Raw genomic sequence first — 27,015 nt, forward strand, 5'->3', positions numbered from 1 at the left:
AAATATATTCTTGCAATGGATCATGGTTGGGTTTCGGTTAGAGTTAGGGCTAGGGTTAGTGCTAGGTTTAGGGTTAGGACTAGAGCTAGGGTTAGCATGAGGGATAGGGTTAAGGCTAAGGTTAGGTTTAGGGTCAGGGCTATGATTAGAGTTTGAATTAGGGTTAAGGCTAGGGTAAGGATTAGAGTTATTGTTAGGGTTAGGTTTATGGGTAATGTTTAGGGCTAGGGTTAGGGTAGGGCTAGGAGTACAGTAGGTTAATAGCTAGGTCTAAGGTTAGGGTTATCGCTAGTGTTTAGATTTAGGGCTAGATTTAAGGTTAGGCTAAGGGCTAGGATTAAGGGCACAGTTACTGCTAGAGATAGGGTTAAGGTTACAGTTAGGGGTAGGATTAGGGTTAGAGTTCAGGTTAGGGATTAGGTTTAGAGTTAGGGCTAGATTTAGAGTTAGGAATATGAATATGGCTAGGGTTAGAATTAGAGTTAGGGATTAGAATTAGGGTTAGGGAATAGGTTTAGTGTTAGGGTTAAGAATATGGTAAGAGTCAGGATTACAGCTAGGTTAGGGTTAGGGCCTGGGACAGGTCTAGGGTTAGGACTATGGATAGGGTTAGGTATAACATTAGATCTAAAGCTAGAGCTAGTGCTAATTTTAGGGTTCAGATTAGGGTCAGGGCTACGGCTAGAGCTAGAATTAGGGCTAAGGTGACAGCTAGGGATAGAGTTAAGAATAAGGTTAGAGCTAGTGATAGGACTAGGCTAAGGTTAGAGTGATGGTTAAGGTCAGGGCTAGGGCTAGGGCTATGTTTAGGGTTAGGGCTAGCATTAGGTTATGTGTGAGGCTAGAGTTTTGGCTAATTTTAGGGTTAGGGCAAGGGTTAGAGATAGAGAGGGTTAGAACCGGGGATAGTGTTAGGGTCAGAGCTAGTGTTAGGGATTAAGGGTGGGGTAGGTTTAGGTTTACAGCTAGGGCTAGGATAGGTTATATATATAAGGCTAGGGTTGAGGCTAATTTTAGAGTTAAGCTTGTGGTCAGAGCTAGGTTAGAGCTAGAGTTAGAGTAAGGGTTAAAGATGGGTATAAGGTTAGAGCTAGTGTTAGGGATTAGGGGTAGGTTTAGGGTTACACTTAAGGCAAGGATAAGGGTAGGGATAGGGCTTGTGTTAGGATTAAAGTTAGGGTAAGGTTTAGGGCTAGAGCTAGGTTTAGGGTTAGAATTAGATTTAGAGCTATAGTTAAGGTAAGAGTAGGGCTAGTGTTAGTGCTATGCCTAGGGTTAGGGTTATTGTTAAGGTTAGGGCTAGTGTTAGGTTTAGCTTTAGTGCTAATTTAGGGTATGATATAGGACTAGGATTTGGGTTAAGGTTAAGGCGAGGGTTAGGAATAAGGTCATGGTTAGGTTTGTAGCTAAGGTTAGGGATAAGTCTAGGGTTAGGGTAAGGGTTAGGGCTAGGGCTAGGAATACAGCTATTGTTAGGGTTAGCTTTAGGGCAGACCATACAGCTGCTGAAAACACAGGCTGACTGGAATTGAGCTAGATTATCAGCAATTACTGGAAAGATCTCTGTTCTTGGCTTGAAGTTGGTTTTTTGTTTTTTTTTAGTGGAGTTTGCCTTTTATACCGCAATTTATAGCAAAACACCAAGAATTGGTTTAATCCTTTCCATTTGGAAAAAAATTTTTTTTTAATCAGACAGAACAGCACAATAAAAAGTAGCACATAGGATCAAGAAAGCTTGAAGATTGACCATCTGATGCCATCTGCTGGTGAATTTTAAGAGTGGCACAATTTTAAAAATAAAATACTGGGGATTTTTAGCATTCTTCTGTTGTAGTGATCAGTGATACCCTAAAGTTTGATTTGAATAATCCTTAACGATTATTGGTAGACCAATGTACACAGCACTGTACAAAAGAATGCAAAAGGAAGTCTTGCGGGAGTCACGTGATGTGGTGAAGCTGGTCAGACATGTCTCGACCCAGCTCTAAGCACCATCCACCATAATCCACCTTAATCTGCTTCCCTGGATTGCTCAGAGACGTTTCCTGAACAAGAAAAGTATTGTACATGTCAATCGACAGATATGTTTAAATCTCAACCTAATATATCTTTAAGAGGAGGAAGAAAAGACAGAGATAAGCCGAAGGACACCTCGGACAAAATGGCGCTAGCACCCGGATGCAGTCCTCCTTCGCCTCAACATAATGAGACTAATCAGGAAGACACCGCGGCAGTGGTCAAAGCTTTGGACTCCCGATTTAATGAACTAGCTTCCCAGTTCCAGGAACTCAAACATTCTATCGAAGAGCTCCCGCCACGCTTAGAAGATGCGGAGGCCCGTATTTCTAGTTTGGAAGACGATAACCTTTCCCTGACCACGAGATTGCATGCCCTAGAGAAAAAATTGACTGAGCAATCTGACAAACTTGAAGATCTCGAGAATCGGGCAAGACGTAACAACATTCGGATCACTGGTCTACCGGAGGATATAGAGGAACAACATATGGAAACATTAATTGAAAAATGGTTACCCGAGGTCTTGTCTCTGCCTGAAGTCGCCGGGAAATTGCAGGGAGAGTGCGCGCACCATTTGGGAAAGAAAAAAAGACGGCGAAACCAGACCCAGAATGGTTATTGCACAGATCCTCAATTGTTTCTACAAACAGAAAATTATGCAAGCTTTTCGAGCACGCAGCAACCTTACTTACCACACGTCTACGGTGCATGTTTCAAGACTTTTTGGTGCAACTTACTCAGAAGAGAAAATCATTCAGCCCAATCTGCTCAGCGCTCCACAATAAGAGCATCAGATTTCAACTTCAGTACCCGGCAACTTTAAAAATATGGTATGCGGGAAAGATGCATCTTTTCTCGGATGCGGAGGCAGCAAAATCTTTCACCGAGGGACTACAACAAGATTCTGACTGACACGGACTTAAAATGAGTATTTACCTTCATAGCTTGCGGTGAACTTTATTGGCGAGTTATTCCGGGAGTTGCAGCAGATTTCCAGTTCTGCAGTAGCAGTTACTTTTAATCAATTTTATGTTAAAGGCTGTTCGTGTATTAGTACATTAGAAATAAAGTTTTTCTTCGCAGATCCATGATGTCATTCCGCTGAAGGTCAAAGGCGACCATATTCCAGGAAAGTTCTCTGCGTGCAGATGACGCTGCATGTTACCTGCGGCGTTTTCTTTACAGCTCACGAATCGCCGGGTCACCTTCGCAATTTGGACTAGGGACTAGGCAGCTAGCTTCAATGGATGGCCTGACTTGCACAAATTCTTTTACAGAGCCTTGGCGGGACAGAGTCTTGGCGGGACAGAGTCTCCACACTAGACACGGGTCACATCGAACATGTGTTCCTGGTTCATCTAACTAGAAACTAGAAGTAGACTTGCCCCGTCCATTCACGAAGCAATCTTCTATTCTCTGTGATATTCAAATAGGTCTCCTGGAGGCAGGCAATGTCAACTTTAGCTCTTCTAAGAGCCTGTAATATTTTTGCCCACTTAATTTGAGTACCAAGCCCATTAACATTAAGGCTAGCTAGTCTCGTGGTTACTTAGCTAGGTATACAAAAAATTGTAAATCTAGTAAGGCATCTGCTAGGGAAGATCCGTGAGCCCCCCAGCCTAGGCTCACCAACCCACAAAATTCCATCCAAGCTGACATATGCATACTAAAATAATAACACTGAGAGTACCAAACATAATGATCCATTACTTCTCAATGACCGGAAGAAACCCCTACCTTTATCCCTCCCACCCCTTCCCCCTCTCCCCTCCCCAGACCTCTTCCCCGTAAAACACATATGTCAAACACCACCTTAGACATAGAGGTGCTTTAGAGGTCACACTACAATGTGCTTCATCACCATCCACCATATTTATCTTCTCCAGGATGCAGGGCACGCCACACATCCAGTAAGTGTAGTTCCTGACAGATAAAGTTTACACCCCTATGCTGATCCCTGGGCTCTATCATCTTAGGGGAAAGATCCTCAGGAGGTGGACTCCTATTGTCCCATATACCTCAAATGTTGATCTAAAGATAATGTCGGCTGTCCTGGCGGCTCGCCTTAGTACTATTTTGCCTTCTTTGGTACATCCTGATCAGATAGGATTTGTCAAGGGGCATCAGGGGGTAAAGAATGTGCGCCAGCTGATAGCGGCTTTGAGCTATCACCCACAAACAGAAGCTCTCATCTTTAGTCTGGATGCGGAAAAAGCTTTTGACTCCCTGTCCAGGGATTATCTGTTTTGGGCATTGCAGGGCTGCAGGTTTTTTGGCCACTTTGTTACTTGGTTAAAGGTTTATATAGTAACCTGAGTGCCAGGCTTTTGATTAATGGATCCCTGTCTGCCCCCTTTTCTCTGCACTGTGGGGTCCGTCAGGGCTGCCCACTATCCCCTCTCCTTTTTGTTCTTGCTCTAGAACCTCTGGCTATAAAGTTGCGTCTGGATCCTGACTTTTGGGAACTTAGTATTGGTGGTCACTAGCTGAAGCTTGCTCTGTTTGCTGATGACCTCTTGCTGTTTTGTAGGGAGGCCGTGCCACAGTGTCCCAGTGATCATCCGAACCTTTATTCATTTTCACAAAATTGCAAGCCTTTGCATCAATTTTTCTAAATCAGAAGCCTTGGCCTTTGACCCGCAGCTGCCAAATACTTGGCAGGGAGAATTCCCCTTCACATGGGCCCCAGGGAAATTAAAATACATGGGGATCTGGGTGCCCCGCGCATTGAAAGATCTTTAAGCCCTCAATGTGCGACAAACGTTGGTGGACATTAAGGCAGAGCTGGTGACCTGGCAATCGCTCCCTTTGTCTCTTTTTGGGTGAGGGGCGCTGTTAAAGATGGTTATAGCCCCCCAAACTGTGATATAAGCTACATATGCTTCCCTGCTGGCTGTCCCATAAAGACCTGATGTGGTTACGCTCGATTTTTCAAAAGTTTCTATGGGCTGGGCGCCGGGTGCACATAAACTATTCTACGCTTCAGAATGTCAGGGAAGCTGGAGGGCTGGGGCTCCCTGATTTTTGAATATATAATGTAGCATGTAAATTACATTTCGTGGGGGAGTGGCTGACTGGCACATATGCTTATTGCGAAGATGGCCTCTTGCTTAGTATGATGGCGTCTTGGGCTCCCCTATTCCTTATACAGGCGCGCCCGCAGACTTTACAGACTTTGGACATTCCCAAACACTTTATTACTCCATGTCGTAAGGCCTGGGCCTGGCTTTGCTCCCAAGAAAATCTGCCTGGGATGTTCTCCCTTTTGCTTCTGCTGCTGGGAAATAAAGAATTTGTGCCTGGCCAGGAGTGCGGAGCCATCTTTGCTACTTGGAGGACACTGGGGATACCCTTCATTTATCATCTGTATGACTCCGACTGCCCCACTCTTCAGTCATTTGACAATTTAATGCGGACTTATCACCTTCCCCGTACACACTTCTTTGCCTACCTGCAAGCCCGGCATTATCTTCAGACCTTTTCCTGGACGGATGACCGCCACGGACTGGAAGCCAAGTTTGCGCAAAAGGTGTTTGATGCGGCCCTGACTTGTAACTCAATTGAAGGATGGAGTGACTTAAGTAAACACCTCTGACAATTTCCACATATCAATTAGTTAGCATCCTACTGGACTTCAGCAGGGATCGAGGACGTCACGCCGGGCTTTGTCCTTGCGTGTTTCAAGTACATGTACACTCATGTTCCTGATCCTACCCTTCGGGAGTTGCAATTTAGGATACTACATCATGCTATCTGCGACGACGTTCGACGCTTTAAAATGGTCCGGTTGCCTTCTATGATTTGTATTAAATGTAATCAAGCAGCTGGGACTTTGTTTCATCGCCTGTCCACATGCTCAAGTTTGAGGGAGTTTATTTCTCGATGTATGGCAGTTCGGCTTTCGACGGCGGGCACATTATTGTTGCCCAGATTGAAAGGCTTCCTACAGCGATATTCCCTCTCGAAGGACAGGTTTGGCCGAATAGCTATTTATTTATTTATTTAAAAACTTTTCTATACCATCGCTAAGTTATATACCATCGCAACGGTTTACAAATAGGCACATAGACTAAGGGAAGTAAATGCAGGATATCTTACATTCTAACAGGTGCCAATAAAGTTCGGTTACAATTTCATAAATAAAATCATTATTTGAGTAATGTTGGTCAAGTCCAGGTATATTAATGAGTTACTATCGCTTTGAAATATTACTTCTTAAATATAGGATTGAGTAAATTCATTCTCATCTGCATTACCCTGTACTTTCATTCTCTAACCTCCACACTCTTTAGTGAAGGCTTTTTTAAAGAGCCATGTTTTTAGATTTTTCTTAAAAGTTTTGAGATTATTCTGTAATCTGAGTTCGGGGGGCATCGTGTTCCATAGTATGGGCCCAGCCAATGATAAAGCCCTTTCTCTCACTTGGGTTAATTTTGCTGACTTTACTGAAGGGATTGTTAGTAGTGCTTTGTTTGCTGAGCGGAGGTTTCTTTGTGGAACGTGTACTCGTAAGGCTGTGTTTAGCCAGTCTGCTTCTTTATCATATATTAGTTTGTGTATGGTGCATAAGGCTTTGTATTTTATCCTGTATTCGATGGGTAACCAATGTAAGTCTGCTAGAGTTTCGGTTACATGGTCCCTCCTCTTTTTTCCCGTTAGTATTCTGGCTGCAGTATTTTGAAGTATCTGGAGTGGTCTTATCGATGTGCTTGGGAGTCCTAGTAAGAGTGCGTTGCAGTAGTCCGTGCTAGAAAAGATAAGTGTTTGCAATACTGTCATACAATTTTGGACCACTGGATCGAACCCTTAACTACACCGTCATTGGTTGCCTGGCACCATCGGCTCACTGCCGGTATGCAGATGGAGTGGCTGGACCTCAAAGAATGGCGTTGAAAGATGAGTAAGGAATACTGCACTACATGGGCTGTTTGCTACACCTTATTGCCAACAGACATTCAGTCATCTGATAGCCCTTGGTTATTCACCTTCATGGACATAATACTGTGTTCTATTTCAGTTTGTGTATTTGCCTTATGTCATACAGAGGGGAGGGTGGGAGGGGTGGAGATGGATGTTTGGTGATGAGACTGGATTGCATGGGTAGTGAGTCTGATTGTCTTGGTTGTTGGTGTCCGCTTGGTAGGGGGAACTGAGAGGGTGGGGTTCAAGGAAACACATGGAAAAGGAGGGATGCATGAAGTAATTCTATATCTCTGAAGTTTTTGTATTTTGCCCTCTCTTGTCTCGTTGGACTGTTGTGACTGCATTTGATATTGTTCTTGGTGCCTGTCTCCGAAATAAGTATTTTGGAAAAAAAAAATTTAGTATTTCAAAATTTCTCCTTTCAAAATGCTCAAAGCAATCCCCATAGGGAGAGACACGTTCACCATCTGTTGGAGATGGAGAATTCTGGCAGGCTGGGGTCACTGCAGGGTTATGTATAGAGTGACAATCAGCTTGCTTCATCTCTATCTGCTGGTAGGGGAGCATAAACCCACTGCTCCTGAGTCCATTGCATACATGCTAGGAAAATGGGATTTTTCTTTGGCTCAGTCAGTGTAACCTAGGAATTCCAAGGGGCGGATTTTAAAAGGTTTAAAACCCCTCCTGCACACGCCAAGCCTATTTTGCATAGGCCCAGCGACGCGCGCAGTCTGGGGGCGGGGCAGGGCCGGAGCCGCTGTGCCCGGGATTGCAGGCCAGACGTTGGCCGGCGCGCGCAACCTACGCCTGCCTGGAGGCAGGTGCAACTTCTAAGTTAAAGGTAAGGGGGAGTTTAGCTAGGGCTGGGGGGCAGGTTAGGTAGGGGGAGGGAGGGGAAGATGGGGGTGGGTGGAAGGAAAGTTCTCTCCGAGGTCACTCCAATTTCGGAGCGATCCCAGATTTTACAACATGCGCATGGCTGCGCGCGCATGTTTATAAAATCGGGAGATTTGTGTGCGCCGGGTTGCACGCACAAATCTACGCCCTCACCTAAATCTTAAAATTCAGCCCCAAGCTTTTTCAAGGTCTGGGAAATCAGAACTGGCAGTTCATCTTTATGAAAGAACCGTAGCATAGCTCTATACCGTTCTAATCCTGGAGGAATTTCACCATCCTCAAGGGAGTCAGGATCGGCATCATCTGTGCCATCTGGATCTCCATCAGGAAGTCCTGCTACCGCTTTAGCAGTGCTCCAGAGCTTAACACTAGGTCCGGCAAGATGCCTACCTGCGAATCTGCTTTGAAAGTAATAGAGAGGGCTGAAGTTGCGCCTGGAGAAAGGATTGCAATCCCTGGAAAAACTCTATCCACAAAAAGGTAAAAGCATCCAATCCAGGAGGTACTTGAGGCATAATCACTGAGCTACTGAGGAACCAGTTAGGGGAGTTCCAAATCAGGCACCCCACCTGAACAGTCTGCACCCAGGCCTATATCCGGCTGGAAAGAGCCAGGCTTAAGAACATAAGAACATAAGAAATTGCCATGCTGGGTCAGTCCAAGGGTCCATCAAGCCCAGCATCCTATTTCCAACAGAGGCCAAAACCAGGCCACAAGAACCTGGCAATTACCCAAACACTAAGAAGATCCCATGCTACTGATGCAATTAATAGCAGTGGCTATTCCCTAAGTAAAATTGATTAATAGCCATTAATGGACTTCTCCTCCAAGAACTTATCCAAACCTTTAGTGAAATCAGAGAAAGGCAATTCTCCCTGAGACTCCAAACAGTGCTGACTCACGTTTTTGGGCATTCTTGTCTGAGATGCCTGAACATGACAGGCAGTGCAAAGAGAAAGGCGCTTAGGTTTCTTAGCCATAGGTGACATTATGACTGACAGCATGTTTGAGCGGTGGCTAGAGAAGTGTCTAGTTTTTTTATTTTTGTATGACCAAAAATACTAGGCATCCAACACTTAAGCATCTCAAAGCTAGGCATCCCAATGCCTAAGTGTCCAAAACTTAGGTGTCCCAAAAATAAGCAATTTAAAACAATTTAAACGCACAATAAAACTTGTGTGCACAGGTAAAACTTGTGTGCACACTTAAGGTGCCTCCTAACTCATTCAATAGCAGTAATCCCCTGGAACATGTAGCTCCACAGGACCACCATTAACACAAACATTTGGTAGCCAAGGGTGAGAAGCTAAGTCCATCTGTTTACACTAAGGAAAACAAAATTATCAGGTAAGAAGTAATTTCTCCTTTCCTAGCATGTAGACAGATAGTCTCAGGACCAGTGGGATGTACCCAAGCTATACCCGAATAGGGTGAGAGGCTGCCCACGGTCCAGATGACACCACATGTGCAAAGGCTATGTCCTCCTGGGCCTGCACATCCAGACGATAATACCTGTAAAAAGTGTGTAAGGAGGACGACACCGCAGCTCAGCAAATGTTGACGGGAGACAACAATCTAACCTCTGCCCATGACACTGCCTGAGCCATAGTGGAATGAGCCCTAACCTGAGTAGGCAATGGATTTTCAGCATCCACATAAGCGGCCATGACTACCTCCTTAATCCAGCAAGCTATTGTAGCCCACAAAGTTGGTTTGCCCTGCTTTCCTCTACCATGAAACTATCCATCTTTTGGAAAGGTTTAGAAACCTCCAGATACTGCACGGCATGTCTCTTGACATCCACAGGACACAACAAGCAATACTCTTCTGCATCTCTTTCCTCATCCAAGGAAATGGACTGACTCAAGTGAAAATCCAAGCTCACTTTAGGCAAGAAAGAGGGCACAGTACGCAGCTGTATCGCTCCTGGAGTCACTTGAAGGAACGGCTCCAGGCAAGGCCTGCAGCTTGGAAATTCGCCACCAGAAACACTGTTTTTAAGGTCAATAACTGCAAGGAAAGGCTATGCAAAGGTCGAAATGTAGGGCAAACATGCCAACTGGACCCGCCAGGGCTTCCAGGCTATTGATGCTCCAGAAAGACTTCTCTGTTTTCCAGCATCCTTGCGCCGTTTGTTCTTGACAGTGAGCTCCCCATCCCTGGAGACTCGCATCTGTTGTGAGCATCAACCAATCTGGTGACGTCAGGGAAACTTCCTTTCTCAGATGATCCTCCTGCAACCACCACTGGAAGTGAGAGCAGATTTCCATCTGCAAGTGGAGCCAGACTGAATAGTCCTGAGACTGTGGATTCCAATGCTGAAGAGGACGCATATGTGCTCTCGCCCACAGCACCACTTCCAGGGTTGCAGCCATCAAACAGAGTACTGTAAATAGGACCACATTATCAGGCGTAGTTCACCAAGATATGCACCTGCCACATCAACTTCTGGCAGGAAAACTTTGTCCTGCCTCGTGTCGAATCGAACACACAGATATTCCAATGACTGAGATGGCTGAAGACTGCTCTTGGCTAGATTCACCACCCAACCAAGCTCCTGCCAACAATGAGATCAACTTGCTGGTCACCAGGCGGCTCTCTTCCAGAGACTTGGCTTGAATCAGCCAGTTGTCCAAATAGGGGTGTACTAGGATACCATCCTTTCTCAAATTTGCTGCCACAACCACCATAATATTGGAAAAAGTTTTGGGAGCAGTGGCTAGACCAAAAAGACAGTGCCCGAAACTGATAATGGTGCCCAAACACCGTGAAACACAGAAAATGTTGGTGCTCTAATCAGATGGGAATATGGAGGTAAGTCTCAGACAGATCCAGGGAGGTCAGAAATTACCCCGACTACACAGCCATTATCACTGAGCGCAAGGTTTCCATGTGAAAATGAGTCACCCACAAATGACGGTTGACTCCTTTGAGATCCAAGATGGGATAAAAGGAGCCCTCCTTCTTCAGCACAACAAAATAAATCGATTATCGCTCCGTAATTTCTTGAGATGTAGGCACTGGAACCATAACCCTCAGACTATGAAGCCTTGACAGCGTAGATTCCACTACCTGCTTCTTCTGCAGGAGACACCATGAACACATCCTGGAGAAAGCTTTGAAATTCCGGCGCATATCCTTCTTGTATCACCTCCAGGACCCACTGATCCAATGTAATCTCGACCATCTCTGATAAAAGAGAGAGGTGTCCCCCTATCTCTTGTTCCAGAGGGTGGGGCGGCAAACCTACATTGTGAGGCTCAGGATGATCCGCTACCCAAGTCCATGCCTCGCTTGGACTGTCTAGGACAAAGGGACTGAGACCTGCCAAAAGGCAGAGTTCTCTGAAAGGTCGACCCTCTGTAGGGACGAAACCGCTTGGAACCCCTGAGACCCCCTCATACCAAAGGAGCACTGCAACTGCTTCTTATCCTCCGGCAACCGAGAAACTGAGAATTTGCCCCACTTACTAGCCACTATTTCTGAAGCCACTCCTCCAGCAGAAGTGAAGGCCAAATTGTAGCCCACATCTGCTAAAAAGGCAGTGGCGGGGTCCATAACTGCTCTAGAATTCACTCCAGAATCATCAGCTTCCTGAGAGAGAAGCAGACAAGAGTGAGCCACCAGGGCACAAAAGGAACTATCTGCAATGTCATTGCCACTGCGTCAAATGCTTGCATACGGATGGCCTCAAGCCTCCTATCATGCACATCCTTCAAGGCTGCCTTCCACGGTGATAGTCGTCCACTTAAGAAACAGCACAGACAAGTGCATCCACTTTCGGAAAATGCAGATGCTCTCTCACCACTGGATCCAGGTGGTACAGGCTTTCCAATGTCGATCCCCCCTTTGAAATTTGTCTCCGGAGCATCCCATTCAAGATCATCAATGGCATCCATAACAGGGAAAAACAAGAGGCTTTACACGCAAGGAAACAAAAATAGGATTTTTCTTTGGCTCAGGCATAGAAATCTGCCCCAGGCACTCCCAGTATCTTCAAGACTGGGAAATCAAGGCCGGCATTTCGTCTCTATGAAAGAACCGCAACATAATCCTAAACAGTTTCAATCCCAGCTCAGAGAGTCATCTTCCAGAGAGTCAGGATCTGCCTCATCATCAGTGCCATTCGGATTCCTGCCGGGAAAACCCGCAGCTAACAGAGATGTGTTTCAGCGCTTAAACATAGAACTGGAAGACGGAGGATCTAACCAGACAGGATTGGGCAGGGCTGAGGACTGTGCCTGAAAAAAGGATTGCAATCCTTGAAAAAAAATTCTACTCAAGAAGGCAGAAGGATCCATGCCAAAATCATAAGAAACTTGAGCAGAGCCCACTGAGCTGCCATCCCCTGTGGAGGAACCAGTCAAGAGAGAGTTTCAAGGTCAGGCGTTCCTCTGGACAAGTCCTTAACCAGGCCATCATCAAGCTAGGAAGAACCAGGCTTAGCAAAATCAGAGGAAGATTTTCCCTGGGCCTCTAAGCTGTGCTGACACATGTTAGAGGGGCACTTCAGGCTGAGATGCTCGAATCTGACAGGCAACAGAGAGAAAGACGCCTAGGTTTCTTGGTCACCAGCGCTATTAGTTCATCAGTACCCTTAACAGGCGACTGAATATGTGCATCCAGCTGATTTGCACTGAAAAAATTTAAGCGCACAAAAGTTAGGCTCCCAAGGTTATGCGCCGCAAAACTAAGTGTACGAATACCATAGCAAACCTAGGCGCACAACCAATATGTTTTAGAATGTGTGCACAGGTAGTGCACCAAAAAGAAACTGGGTGCACGATTTGGACGCACAGCTGGACGCACTGCGCACACAGACGGTCTTGCAGAGAACAACTGAACACGCAGAAAACTGTGCGAAAATGCTGCTGCAGCCTACCACGTGGTGCACAAGAAAAAGCCTAACAGCAGGGTCTAGCCCACCCAGGCTGCTCAACCCACCAGGCTGCCCAATTCTCTTAACCCCAATGGGAGCGGGAACGAACGTGGAATGGCACGCTGAGCACGGAGACCGAAGAAAGTCCTACACAACCTCTCTATTCTGTGTCGGACTTTTTTTTTTTAAACTTACCTGAGCTCAGCCCTTCGCAGCTGAGTACAGAGACAGTCTCCGGCTGTGGGGTAAGAGGGCAACTGCCATCACCGCCACACTTGGCTTCCTGCACCTGTTGCCTTTAAGCTGTACAATCAGCTGTCCATGCCGGCTAAAATACCAGCTACCAAACCAAGGCACATTTCTAATGGACCACGGAAATCACCTCAGGAATTCTCAACTGGGGGAGGGATCATTTGGTATCACCACAGGAGAGCGGGACTCTTTTCTTTATAAAATTCTCCTTGTAACATCTGAAGCAATCCCCAGTAGGGAGATGCACATCCACCATCTGCTAGAGACGGAGAACACTGGCAGGCTGTCACTGCAGGAGTATACATACTGTGACATCAGTTTGCTCTGTCTCCATTTGCTAGCAGAGGTGAATAACCCACTGGTCCTGAGTCCATCTATCTACATGCTAGGAAAGCATGGTACAACAATGCAATAGAATGCGTTCTTCACCAATACAGTTGAAAACCACCACCTGTAGAATGTCGCTAGTCTCTGAGAATCAAGGCAAAAACTCATAGGCTCCATTCTATGTTGCTTCACAGGAAAGAATTAAAAGCAAGTATATCTTTCGTAAGACCACTTACTACATCTACTAGTTGGTTAGATTCCAGTTGTCAATAAAACAGAGGTTTAAATCAAATCTTTCTCCTTAAAATACCATCACTATGATTTCCCTGTGTTAAATTTATGTAGCCACCTATACTGCTTTAACACTCCAGCACCAACCACCACAAAACTAAGCTAACAGTAAACTGACACATTTTATTAAGCATATATTTTATTTATCAAGTTGTGTGTAAATATTTACGTATATATTCATATACAAAAAACACCACCATCTTCAGACATGCATATTTCCTCACAAATTGCTTCCAATATTCTATTGTTAAATCAATAATCAAACAATTTACATTACACATACAAAATGTTTTGCAATTACAAAATTGTCAAGGCACAGTGGCTGTAGGCTTTGCCATAAGAAACTGTCATTGTATTACTGAATCCTTTGCAGGCTATCACATCTTTCAGTGAAGCGACATTAAGAGTTATCCAGAGATGAGTATGTGGCCTTGAAAACTCAGATTCATATCTCTGGAGAATTCTTATGCTGATCCAATAAAATGGCTCGAAGGCTGCATAGGATCAAGTTTTCTCCAGGATTAGTATGACCACTTATAGTATTGGAAAATTGCTCTTTTTAACTTAGAAGCTTTCAGACTTTTTAAGGCTTAAGACTTATGTTTGTAAGCTATCTGAAAGCTATTAGATAATGTTTGTTCAATGAGCACAGGTTCTGTGCAAGTTTCTATCAGTACAAAACACTGTAATTATGAAGTAAACTCATGGTATTATTCCATTGTGCCCACTGTATGAGGTCAGAAAACCTGGGCAGTGCTTCCACAGACAAACAAACAATAATACTTGTCTATAAAACAAGTCAGTTCCTATATCATCATTGGATGCTCTATTTAAAACAGCTATATCAAATGGTGCGAGGCAGTTAACATAGTGGGATAACAAAACTAACTGCTTGAAAATGTACTTGTATACACACACAAACAATGCGTTTGCATTGCAGCTCAGCATTCCCCTTCTCACTTGACGCATTCTATTGGAGTTAACATTTTTCTTTGGTACACAGACTCTGAAGTGCTGCTAACTTGGTAATTTGTAAAGTCAGTAGTTCTCAAACTTTTATCACTCAATGACACCCGGCTTAAGGAGCTACATTCAAATGCCCTGTTTTAAACATGACAATGTGCTTCCCTTTAATTGATGCTACATTAAAAATTGCACATGGTGGAAGGAGTTGCAAGAGCTTCTTGAGGCTTCTGAGTCATTGACTGAGTAACAGTGATCCAAATTCACATCAAGGCAGCAGCTTAACAGAAATGCATTTAGATTACAAATACTGAACTTGATAGACATAAAAAAGATATGCTAACCATGTGTGGAGACATACTTTCCTTTTTTTTTTTTTCAAACAGGCAGTAGAAATGTTCATTAGCTTATGGTCACCCAAAAGCTTCATTTTCCAAGAAATTCGGCAAACAATTAGAGAAGTTATGTTGTAGATGATGATTATTTGTAATAACTCAGCTGCTAATGTGGTCTTCAGCATTACATAAAACTGTAAAGAAAACAAAAAACTTGTTTAATTCTTTTCATCTGTAAATCATATCAAAAAACGAATGTATTTGACTAGCTAGAATAGTAATGTGCACTGCCATATGGAAGGTCCTCAGTTTGATCCCTGTGTCATGTTTCCATGCTGCAGGTCGGCTGGGATACTGCAGAAGCAGCATTCACAACCGTCCAAAGAGGGGAGGTAGGCAGTCATGGTCATTGCTTAATGGTGACTGGATCTTTGGTCTGACCCAGTATGACATATCTCTTGTTCTTATGTCCAGTCCCTGCCCTGCAATGTCTCTGTGGGAGTGCTCCCAGGCTACACCCATCCAGTCCATTTCAAGAGATTATAAATAAGAGTTGATGTTTTACCTTATTTCAATAATGTCCTTTGCCTAATTTTACCCTATTGCCTTCAATTTTGTGGACTCCCCCGGATCTCTCTTTCTGAGGGTACTGCTGGATTTTTTTGGTCCCAAACAATGGACCAATTTTGAAAAAAAGAAATCTGATAAGAAAAAGATCAGTCACTATTTTATGAGAAATTAATAAAGCAGAGTTGCTTGCTTGTAATAGGCATTCTACAAGGACAATAGGATGTCATTCCTCACACATGGGGGACATCATCTGATGGAGCTCAGCATGGAAGACTTACGTCAAAGTTTTGAGAACTTTGACTTGTGTCTTTCTGAACATGTTCCAGCATGCAATATATCATGCGTCCATACAGGGTCCCCTCAGTCTTATAACATAGAATTGAAGAATAAAAGCCATGAAGTGGAGACCCATGGGGAAGTGGGCGGGTCTCGTGAGGACTGACATCTTGCTGTCCCTGAAGAACACCTGTTACAGGTAACAACTCTGCTTTTTCTTAGGACAAGCAGGATGGTAATCCTTACACATCCCTAGCTATAGGGGACCCCCTGACAAAAAAGGGGACCAGCAAAACAGGTGCCAATGGGCATAGCAACAATAAAACTTTGTTGGTAACAGGAGGGGGGGCCACCTGAACAGAAATAACAGGTCCTAGGTGGGAACAGAGTTGGGATTTAAACCTCAAACAAGTTCCAAAGGACAGACTGGCCAAACCTGCTGTCACATCGGCCATCCCTATCCTAACAGTAATGTGATGTGAATGAGTGGATGGAATTCCACGTCACAGCTCTGCAGATCTCCTCCATGGGGACTGCTTTCAAGTGGCCACTGTTGCTGCCATGGCTTGAAGAGAGTAAGCCTTAATATGACCCCCAAGATGCAGTCCAGCCTGGGCACAACAGAAGGAAATGCAGTCTGCTAGCCAACTGGAAAACATCTGCTTGGCAACAGCGATCCCCAGCCTGTTCTGGTAAAAAGAAACAAAAAGCTGGGCTTCTGTCCATTCCAGAGAGAAGGCTAAGGCTTTCTTCCATTCCAAACTGTGCAGGTCTTGTTCGCTTTGGTGCGAATGAAGCTTGGGAAAGAATGCTGGCAGGACAATGGACTGATTAAGATGGAAGCTCTATATCACCTTAGGCAGGAACATAGGGTGCGTACACAAGACCACCCTATCGTGAAAAAACTTAGTATAAGTGGATACATCACTTAAGGCTGGAGTTCACTGACCCTGCATGCTGAAGTGACCACCACCAAAAATACAACCTTCCAGGTTAGGTACTTCAGTGGTTCAAAGGGAGCTTTCATCAGCTGAACTATTACCATGTTGAGGTCCCAGGACACAGCGGGAGGCCTTAAGGGAAGACCTCGCATGAAAGGTATAAACTACAGGCTGTAGAGAATGGGGCTTACCCTCTACACCATGATGATATTAGTCCTGGGAGAATTCTACGCTACTGTGGAGCGCAGAATTTGCGCAGAATTCCTAAATTCTGCACAAGGGAGGGGGGGAATTGCCAAATTCTGTGCAGAAAATGGCAGAGGAGACCCCGGCATGCCATGAACGGAGAGAGCTAAGATGAAGGCCCTGGCGTGCCATTTGCTGCGAAGATGAAAGCCTCTGTGAGAGTGAATGTGTGTATGTGAGAGGAGAGGAGTGTGAGAAGGGGGAGGGGAGAGGGTGTGAGAAAGGGGAGAGGAAAAGGTGTGAGAGGAGAGGGGAGGGGTGTGGGGAAGGGGAGGGTGAGAGAGCAGGGAGAGGGGTATGAGAGGGGAAGGGAGGGTGAGAGAGCAGGGAGAGGGGTGTGAGAAAGGAAGTGGAGGGAGAGAGAGAGAGAGCAGGGGGTGAGAGAGCAGGGAGAGGAGGGGAGGGTGAGAGAGAACAGGGGTGTAAGAGAGCAGGGAGGTGAGCAGGAGGGTGTGAGAGAAAGCATGGGAGGTGAGAGAGCGGGGGGGGGATGCTTGAGTGTGGGTGGCAGAGAGAGGGAGCCTATATGAGGAGATTGTGAAGGAGTGTGTATGTGTGTGAGATATTGGGAGCTCGTGTGTATGAAAAAGGGATTGTGTGTATGTGAGGGTGCTAGCCTGTGTGACGGGATTGTGTATGTGTGAGACAGAGCCTGTGTGAAGGGGTGCATGAGAGAGAGACATAGGTAGCCTGTGTGAGGATGTATGTGTGAGAGAGAAAGGGAGCTTGTATGTGTGTGTATGCAAGAGAGAAGGACCCTGTATGAGGGGATGTGTGTGTGCGAGATAGTGAGGGAGCCTGTATAAGGGTGTGCATGTGTACTAGAGAGAGGGAGCATGTGTGTGAGAGAGGGGGGGCAGAGGGAGCCTGTGTGAGGGGCAGTACTGAGAACGGGGTCAAACTCTGGGACTGGCAATAGAGTAGAAAGAGTGGAGCCTAGAACTGGAGGGGAGAGATACTGGCAGGTGGAGGAGTTGGGGCCTGAGAGGGCAAAGTGGCCAGGGAAGTAGGGAGCGAGTGGAAGGGAAACTCTTACAGTGAATTTCTAGGGAAATTCTGCTCAAAATATTTAAAAGTCTGCATCTCTAAGTAATAACTTTTTTCTGTATTAATTTAAAATGTAATTACTTAAAGACTGTCATGCAAATTGTGTTATTTTGACTAATATAAAATTTGCAGAATTTTGCAGCATTTTGTTTTTTGTGCACAGAATTTTACATTTTTTTGCACAGAATCCCCCCATATGATATGCACTAGCCCCAATCAAATGAACCCTAACGTAGTTGGTCTTGAGATCAGTTTCAGATAGGCGCAGAAAATAGTCAAGAAGTTTTGTGTTGAGCAAGAGAAAGGGTCTAGGCCAGGGCCTATTGCTCACACACATAGAAAACCTGCTCCACTTCAATCCATAGGACTTCCTGGTGGAAGGTTTTCTAGAAACCACAAGGACACAAGACGCATCTTCCGAGAGTTTGAGAGGTTGCAAGATCAACTTCTCAACATCCATCCTGTGAGCGACTCCAGGCAGAGGACACATCTATCATGGGGATCCATGATAGACATAGTCCTCATGCACTGAGGGCATTGTTTGAAACCCGTCAATGACATATCGTCACAAAAGACGCGATGTCGAAATCGAAGGCATGCCACTGCATGGGGGGATCAATTACGAAAGGAAACTTGCTGAAAATGTTGAAAACCCGAAGATGATAGAGGAGAGAACCAGGAGTCAACCGCATGATCCCAATGAAGCAAAAATATTTCCAAAACAGTGACAATGCTGCAAAATTTCTGAAAGGAGAAAAAGTAGAGGGAGAGAGAGAGAGAGACAAACTTCACAGCGAGACACCAGGCTTCGCGGAAAAGAAAAAAGACTGAGGGGACCCTGCATGGTGGTATATTGCATGCTGGAGCATGCTTAGAGACACAGTCAAAGTTCTAGAAACTTTGACACAAGTTTTACATGCTGGGCTCCAACAGATGATGTCACCCATGTGTGAGGACTGCCATTCTGCTTGTGTTCAGAGAAACCCTACTTCATACTCTGAGATCTTGCAATTTTTCACCCATATACCATGTCAAATATGTAATATACATACAATGGTTGATTGGCACATTCAGTGGCAGATGAGTAACTCTCTGCTACTGCTATCCTAGACTGAATATTGTACTTACTTTTTACGGTCCCTTTTCAAACTGCCAGATACACTGCCATATCCCTGGGCAGGATATAATTCAGTTGCCGCCTTCATTTGGTTGAATAAATTCCATTCTTCTTCCAGAAGTTGACGCTTTTCCTCTAGTTTCATTCTTTCATCGTGATCAAGCCTTCTCAGATGTTCATATCTGCTCATTATCTATTAAAAACCCAAAGCATGAGATACAATTCATATTGAAAACACAAGGTGGTAGCCTAGTCATTCTAAATAATTTACTTGTGCCAAAAAAGCACTTTCATTCATAGAAACTACATGAATTATTGAGCTATTATGTGATTGTAAAGACAATTGTCAAAGGTTTTTATGTAGGTAAATTTATGTTTACCTGCATAAAAAGGCTTTTAGAAAATTACTACCACCCTCAAGTGCAAAGTTTGTGGATACTTTTGTATGTGGTCTGTGTGTTGGTGCATTTTCCAAGGGAAACTTCACAGGAGTTTCCTTTTGAAAATGTGTTTGTATGGGTACTTTGTTTGGGGAGTCTGAAAAATTCCCCCTTCCCCCCTTCACTCTTCCTAAAGAGCATCACTGCCTCCCAATAAATCTTTAATAAATCATTCATGCCTTGCTACTATGTCTTTTGGACCTCATAATATACACTTTTAATCAAATAATTTGTGGCTCTGATGTACTTCTACTGTCAGAGTCAGTATTACCACTCTAGCCTCTCCTTTTTTTTTTCTCTTTTCCACCCAGAAATTTAAGACCCTGGTTCAGATGTTGCCTTCACTATCTTCAAACCGTTGCTTCTTCTCCAGCCTACTCTCTTCCAGACACATAATCAATCTTCCCCCATCCTGTTCTTGAGTAAGTCAAATCTTATATTATCCCCTATAGCAGAAGTTCCCAAATTCTGGCCCAGAGAATCCATAACTAGTCTGATTGTAAAAGTACTCAAAAATGTGTAAATGAACCTGGTTCTTAGAACTAATGAATGCAAATATATCATGAATATTCATTGAAAACCAGACCTGGACAACCAGATTTGAGAATCACACGTCTATAGTAATTTGATTGCAAAACAGATCTAAATCCTTTCTGGGTTATTCTTTTGCCTTGTATTTTCCTCAGTAATTATTGCTCTTACTTTTCATGGTGCTTAGCTACTCTATAAGATATGATTTTGCATGGAAATTGGTATCACATAAGTGTGGTTTTCTACACTTATGTGATACCAACTGAAATGCCTAATTAACAACATAGGAAAGGCGAGAGCAGAGTTGCTTACCTGTAACAGGTGTTCTCCAAGGACAGCAGGATGTTAGTCCTATCACATGGGTATCATTGGATGGAGCCCGGTTTGGAACTTTGATCTCAAACATTCTAAAACTTTCAAACATTCCCTACTGAGCATGTGCAACTGTAGTCATTGCCCTGCCCCCTAGGTAGAGTCCCTCAAGTACATGATGCAGCTCATACACCCCTTGCCTCATTGTAAATATCTCCCCCTCCACCCTGTAATGTAGTCCCCCCTATATTTTATTGTATTTCATTAAGTTCGCTTCAATCTGTTTTACTGTAAATAGTTTAGTTCACTGCATATTGTTTTCTGAAGGACTAGGGGGCATTCCATGAAGTTAACAAGTTGCACATTTAAGACTAATCGGAGAAAATTCTTTTTCACTCAACGCACAATAAAGCTCTGGAATTTGTTGCCAGAGGATGTGGTTAGTGCAGTTAGTGTAGCTGGGTTCAAAAGGTTTGGATAAGTTCTTGGAGGAGAAGTCCATTAACTGCTATTAATCAAGTTTACTTAGGGAATAGCCACTGCTATTAATTGCATCAGTGGCATGGGATCTTCTTAGTGTTTGGGTAATTGCCAGGTTCTTGTGGCCTGGTTTGGCCTCTGTTGGAAACAGGACGCTGGGCTTCAAGGACCCTTGGTCTGACCCAGCATGGTAATTTCTTATGTTCTTATGTTCTGTAACCTGTTAAGTTTGCTGTAAACCGATATGATGTACCCACGAATACAGATATAAAAAAACAAAACTGAGGCACAAAACCCCTATGCATAGCTGAGGTACTTAAGGCAAGTGAGTGATGCAAATGCCAGCAAGAAACATTCTGCATCACGGAAAACATTACAAGCAGCGTTCAGATCAGTAAACCCTAATAACGACAGTAGAATTAGAACCTCCTGGATATAGGAAAAAGTCTACAGATGAAAACAAGAGAAGAACTCTTGGACGAAGACTGCCTAGTTTCCTTTGGTATTACAAGACAACCGAAAAACCAACTGAGGCCCTAGAGCTCTCCAGAAAGAAATTGCGGTCCACTGGCATCTGAAGGACAGCAGCTGCAGAAGGGTCCTCCTTGTTTGGCTGATAGGCACAATGGGCAAAAAACCCAAGCAATGCTTAGAAGAACAATCAGCAACAAAGGCAGGGTTTGTCACAGACCCTACATGCCAAAGTACCAGACATAGCTGCCTACGCAGGACAGCATCAAGAGTTTCTAGGGATGAAAGGCAATACCTGAATGGGATTGCTAGCCCAAACCCCCGAACAGGGAGATAAGTTAGGCTTGATGTTCACCCACACTGCACCCTCTCAAGGGCACGGCTATCCATCCTGTCTACAGGTAGTTCAGGTGAGCAGGAAAACACTTTGGACAACACAGTGAAGTGAGAAAAGCTAAAGGCAATACTGGCTAGAACTTGGTGAAAATATAGGGAAAAAGTGGTGTATCTTACCCTGCAGGTATACCCTAAGATACACCACGAATGCTCTAGCTTTTCTTCCCGTCCCTTGACATTCCAACTGGAAGTCAGAAGGAGCGAAGAACACAAGGATTACAAAAACTGTGAGGAGAAAGCAAAGCTGAATACCGTGACACATATGGCTCCTGCGAACACATGACTCCATGGGAAAAAAAAAAAGAGACTGAGGGACACTTCCTAAGGAGCAAGGTGATAACTACAGCTGCACTTGCTCAGTAGGGCATGTTTGAAAGTTCTAGAATCTTTGAGATCAAAGTTCCGGAATGGGCTCAATCTGATGATGTCACCCTCGTGTGAAGACTACCAGGATGGTGACAATTGACTACCAGGAGGGTGACAATTGCCTTCATAGAACGGCAATTGTCAAAAGGAAGAACACAAAATAGACACAATAAAAATGAATTTCTAAGAACATAAGATGTGCCGTATCAGGCCAGACCAATGGTCCATCGAGCCCAGTATCCTATTTTCAACAGTGGTCAATCCAGATCACTTGGAAGTATTTGGCAGATCCTCACAAGAAATTCCATTCCATGTTGCTCACTCCCAGAAATAAGCAGTGGAAACACTCGTTTATCTGGCTAATAATTCTTAATAGGCCTGTTCTCCAAAAGCGTATTCAAACCTTTTTTTATTTTAAATTTTATTTTTTATTGAATTTTCAACATTAAACATTAGAACAATGTTCTCAGCAAAATACAGAAGTATTATATAATAAAAGAAAATATTCTTAGAAACCTTCTATACAGGTAATTAAAACTAACCTGAATATTATAGGAATGATGGGAGGCCAAGAAGTAAAGAAGCAGTCATAAAAAGTATATCTAATATCAAAATACAATTTGCTGTATAGTATACCCAAAAAACTTCCCTTCAAAGCCAATCCCCCCTTGGAGTTTCATTAGGAATGAGAGTCCAGGAATACACGCAATTGCATAGGATCAGTAAAGATGTATTTAGCATTCTGAAAAATGATAATACATTTACATGGAAATCGTAAATGAAATTTAGCTCCCCTTGACACCTCACTCCTCATTACAAGACATTTTTTCCTCCTTTCTTGCATAGTTTTTGTAATATCCAGGAAAACTCGAACTTGTTGTCCATGAAATTGCTGCGTCTGGTTACGAAAGAACATTCGCAGTACAGAGTTTCTTTCAGAAATAAAGGTAAATGATACCAAAAGAGTTGCTCTAGTCTCTATAGTCATTTCATGAGTTATATCCAACATGGCCATTAAGTTCACAGAAGAAACAGATGATTGACCTTATAATCCATTTTTCTCATCCTTGAATGATGGTAAATAATATATCTTTGATATTGCCGATATGGATTGCTCAGGAAATTTCAAAATATTGACTAAATAACTTTTGAAAAGATCTTTAGGAGGTATTAATCTTAACTTTGGGAAATTCAAAAACCTCAGATTGGGTCTTCTCATTTCATTTTCAATACTCTCCATTTTATTTATATGTAGATTCTCTGATTTTATAAGATTACTTTGCACCTTTTTGACACTCTTTATTTCAAGTTCGATTTCTTTCAGAGTTGTTTCCACGGAAATAATTTTATTATCCAAACACTGCACATTACTTGTACTTTCTTTCACCATTATAATTAAGGTATTAATGGATTTATCCATGGAAGCAAGAACATTCCAAATTTCTTCTAAGGTAATTTTGGGAGGTCTAGACAGAGCAGTATTGCAAATTACGTGGATATCTGGAACTTTTTCTCCTACTGCCAGGAGTCTCTCCCTCCATCGTCTTTATGCCGTGCCTCCTCCCTCGGGCCCATGGAGCCCTGAAAAACAGGGCTCTCCGAAGAATACAGCATTCTGCCGTCTCTTCTCGGGCTCCGGAGGTCATTAGGGCAGATTGTCTCTCCGGTGTTTTAGTTGGCTCGTCCTCAGTTCTTCTTAAGGTTCCAAATGGCGGGTTAGGAGTCGTTGGCGTGCTGGGACTGAGGGATGTTTCGTCTGCCAAGGCGCTCGGCATCTGTTCCTCGTCGACACCAACTGCGGCTCCTCCTACTGGCATCAAATACATGGACCCCGCAAACATTGCTTCGATCCGCGGCTGTCTTGAGTCAGAAATCGGTGTTGAGGTAATGTTTTCTCTTATTTTTGCCTTTCTTTTTGTATGAGGCATTTTAGTCAAAGACAAGAAATTTTAGAGAAGGGCTTAAGTCGAAATTCTTCCATGGAGCTGAAGTGCTATGCAGCGGCCATCTTGGTCTCTAATCTCAAACCTTTTTTTAAATTTAGCTATACTACTAACTTTGAGCACATTTTCTGGCAAAAAAAAATTCCATAGTTTAATTATGAATTGATTGAAAATACACTTTCTTAAATTTGTTTTAAATCTGCTACTAGTTAGTTTCATGGAATGTCCCTTAATCTGTGTACTATCTAAAGAGTAACTAACTATTCTTTATTTATCGTTACATCTCGCTCATGATTTTATATACCCCTACACTCCTCTCAGTTGTCTTCTCCAAGCAGTTACATTCCCTCTATCATTTTCTTCTCTGCACTTCTAGTTTTAGTATATCACTGAGATAATGTGACCAGAACTGCACACAATACTCAAGGTATGTGCAGATTCATACAGTACTGTGTGCAAATCTGAACAGAGCGATTATGATATCCACAATTTTATTCTGTATTATTTTCCAAATAATTCCTAATATTCTATTTGCTTTATTGCACACTGCACATTGAGCTGAGAATTTCAATGTATTGTTCACAGTGACTCCAAGATCCTTTTTGTTCCGTGGTGACACTTAATGTGGAAAGCAGCACTGTGCACATACAATTAGGATTACTTTTCTCTATCTGCATTACTTTGCATTTGTCTGCATAAAACTTCATCTGTCATTTACATGTCCAGTTACCCAATTTGGCAAGGTGTTCCAGCAATGCCTCATAATCTGCTTGGGTATTATTTTGATTAATTTTGTGTCATCTGCATATTTGGTCACATCACTCTTTTCCAGATCATTAAAAAATGTGTTAAACACTTACCCCAGTACATATTCCTGGGGCATCCCTGTATTCACGCCTCCCCACTGAGAAAACTAACCATTTGGACTTAATCACTATTTCTTGTCTTTTAATCAGTTCTCAATCCACAGCAGATCATTAGCTTCTATCCCATGCCTTTTTAATTTCCATGAAGATCTTGTTAAATGACTTCTGAAAATCCAGATACACTATATCAACCAGCTCACCCTTAATCATATGTTTATTTACACCTTCAAAAAATTCTAAAAGACAATGAGGTCATATTCAAAGCTGCCATTTAAGTAACTTGGATGTCCCGCAATACCGAAGCTATGAGAAGAACTTAATAACTCTTCATAAATGGCAATGATCACTTAAGGAAGTACATCATAAAGAGGGCTAAAGGGCAAAATATAGACAAGTTGTAAACATAAATCAGATAAAACCAGTCATAACCAGTAGTTTATTTATAAAAAGACTATTAGATTGTAAAAGTAAGACATAGCTTGTGACTAATAATTGTTAGCCTAATGAGTATCTTTTTTGCAGTTCCTCTTTTCTGACCAATCAGTTCTATATTCTTGGGAAATAATAAGCATATCTGGGAAATGGTATGAATAATCATGAGAGAGTATAATGATATTTGATTGGTTTAATTTTTTCTCCTTGTTTGGTATAAAGCAGAAGTGAAAAAAAGTATAAATGTATGAATTGTTACTGCATATGGTAAGACTGCTTTCCCATTCTTGGCTGGGTGCTCTTCCTGTTCGTACAGACAATAAAAAGAAGAAATACTTAAGTACAGTGAATTTAGCCGTTGAGTTTAATTTTTCAATCTAATTCCGGGGCAAAATTCTGGAATCCTAATCTAATTTCCACAATTGTATTGTTAGTAATTGTACCCTTCTGAGTTTATAACTATGAAGCGGTAATCAAATGGAAATAAATACATCCAAATACATAAGAATGTAAGGGGGGGGTCGTCACATGACGCCTTGCAGGAGTAGGATGTGATTTTTGGTGCTTCGTGCTATCTCTAACTATTGCTACCCTTCCCACATGTTTTAACTACCTTTTATGATCGACTGGTGAAGGACCCATTGTGTGTGCACCTGGAGCGTGTCCCTGCAGTACTCGCTAAGCGAGATAAGGAAAAAGAAAAAGAGAAAGAGAGAACCCATCCCGGGGTTAACAAAATGGCGGACGCTACAACTGCCTCCGGTGCTCCCTCCCTATCGGGTTCTGCGATCAATGAGCTACAGTCGGCAGTGGTCACTGCATTTGAGCCAGAATTTTAAAAGATTTTTGACAAGCTGGATTTGGTTTTTCTATCCTGATGGCTTTTATTTGGACAAGCTGGATTTCTAGCAGTATTAACCACCACTATACTTTTCTGGCCTGATTTTTGTTGATATGGAGGCCCTTATGTCCAGACAGGCTGGTTGTTTGGCATTGTTCGCCTGGACTCTAGGGATGATCTGGGGGGAGGGTAGAGATGGGTAGTGGGTGGGATTACATCTATGATCTTCTTTTGGGACTAGGCATGCCAGAGCCAGATGTTGGTCCTGTTGTGTTGGTATGAGGCTTGTTTAAGTCTATTTTGGATGTGGGGAGGGGGGAAACTGGGGGAAAAACATTTGCCTTTGCATTTTTACGTGTTATATATTGGTCTTTCTTTTAATAAAGATATTTTTCACAAAAAAAGAATGTAAATATTACTTGACACTTTTGTCAAAATCAGTTCACCCAGGAATTGAAAGAGAAGTATTTAAAGCAGAACATACTGGGAAATGATTGATTCCGGTTAGCCTCTTGCAATTCCTTGTTCTCCAGACTAGCTTGGAAAGCGGGAGGTAGGAAAAGAAGTAAATCAGCAAAACCTGGTTATTTCAATTTTTCATGCAGTTTCTCTCTATTTTGGAACCTGCTGCACACTGTCTCGAAGTGTAGCAAACACACTGAGCCCAAAATTGAAAGCTGGCCATTTAAGTAACTTAGCAGGATAGGACTTATCTGGATAAGTCTCAAGGGATATTCAGTGGCATGGCTACACTGCTGAATATCTGCTATTTGGCAGGTATAACTTATCCGCATAACTAATCTGGCTAAGGCTAAACATTGCTGCTTAGTTGTATTAAATCACTTATCTGGAACAAC

At 43.2% G+C, this 27,015-nt stretch overlaps 1 protein-coding gene across 2 annotated transcripts in view; it reads right to left on the reverse strand.

Moving 5' to 3' along the window:
• Positions 1-14,856: 14,856 nt before the first annotated feature.
• Positions 14,857-27,015, reverse strand: part of SEPTIN10 (septin 10) — an 87,900-nt gene continuing 75,741 nt past the window's right edge. For both annotated transcript variants that reach the window (XM_029604602.1, XM_029604603.1), the window contains exons 9-10: positions 19,092-19,273; positions 14,857-15,077 (exon numbers count right to left, since the gene is read on the reverse strand). In XM_029604602.1, the coding sequence (XP_029460462.1) occupies positions 15,068-15,077; positions 19,092-19,273 (192 nt within the window). In that variant the 3' untranslated portion in view covers positions 14,857-15,067. The remainder of the gene's footprint in view (positions 15,078-19,091; positions 19,274-27,015) is intronic.

This window comes from Rhinatrema bivittatum, chromosome 5, assembly GCF_901001135.1.
Source record: "Rhinatrema bivittatum chromosome 5, aRhiBiv1.1, whole genome shotgun sequence".
Classification (NCBI taxonomy): domain Eukaryota; kingdom Metazoa; phylum Chordata; class Amphibia; order Gymnophiona; family Rhinatrematidae; genus Rhinatrema; species Rhinatrema bivittatum.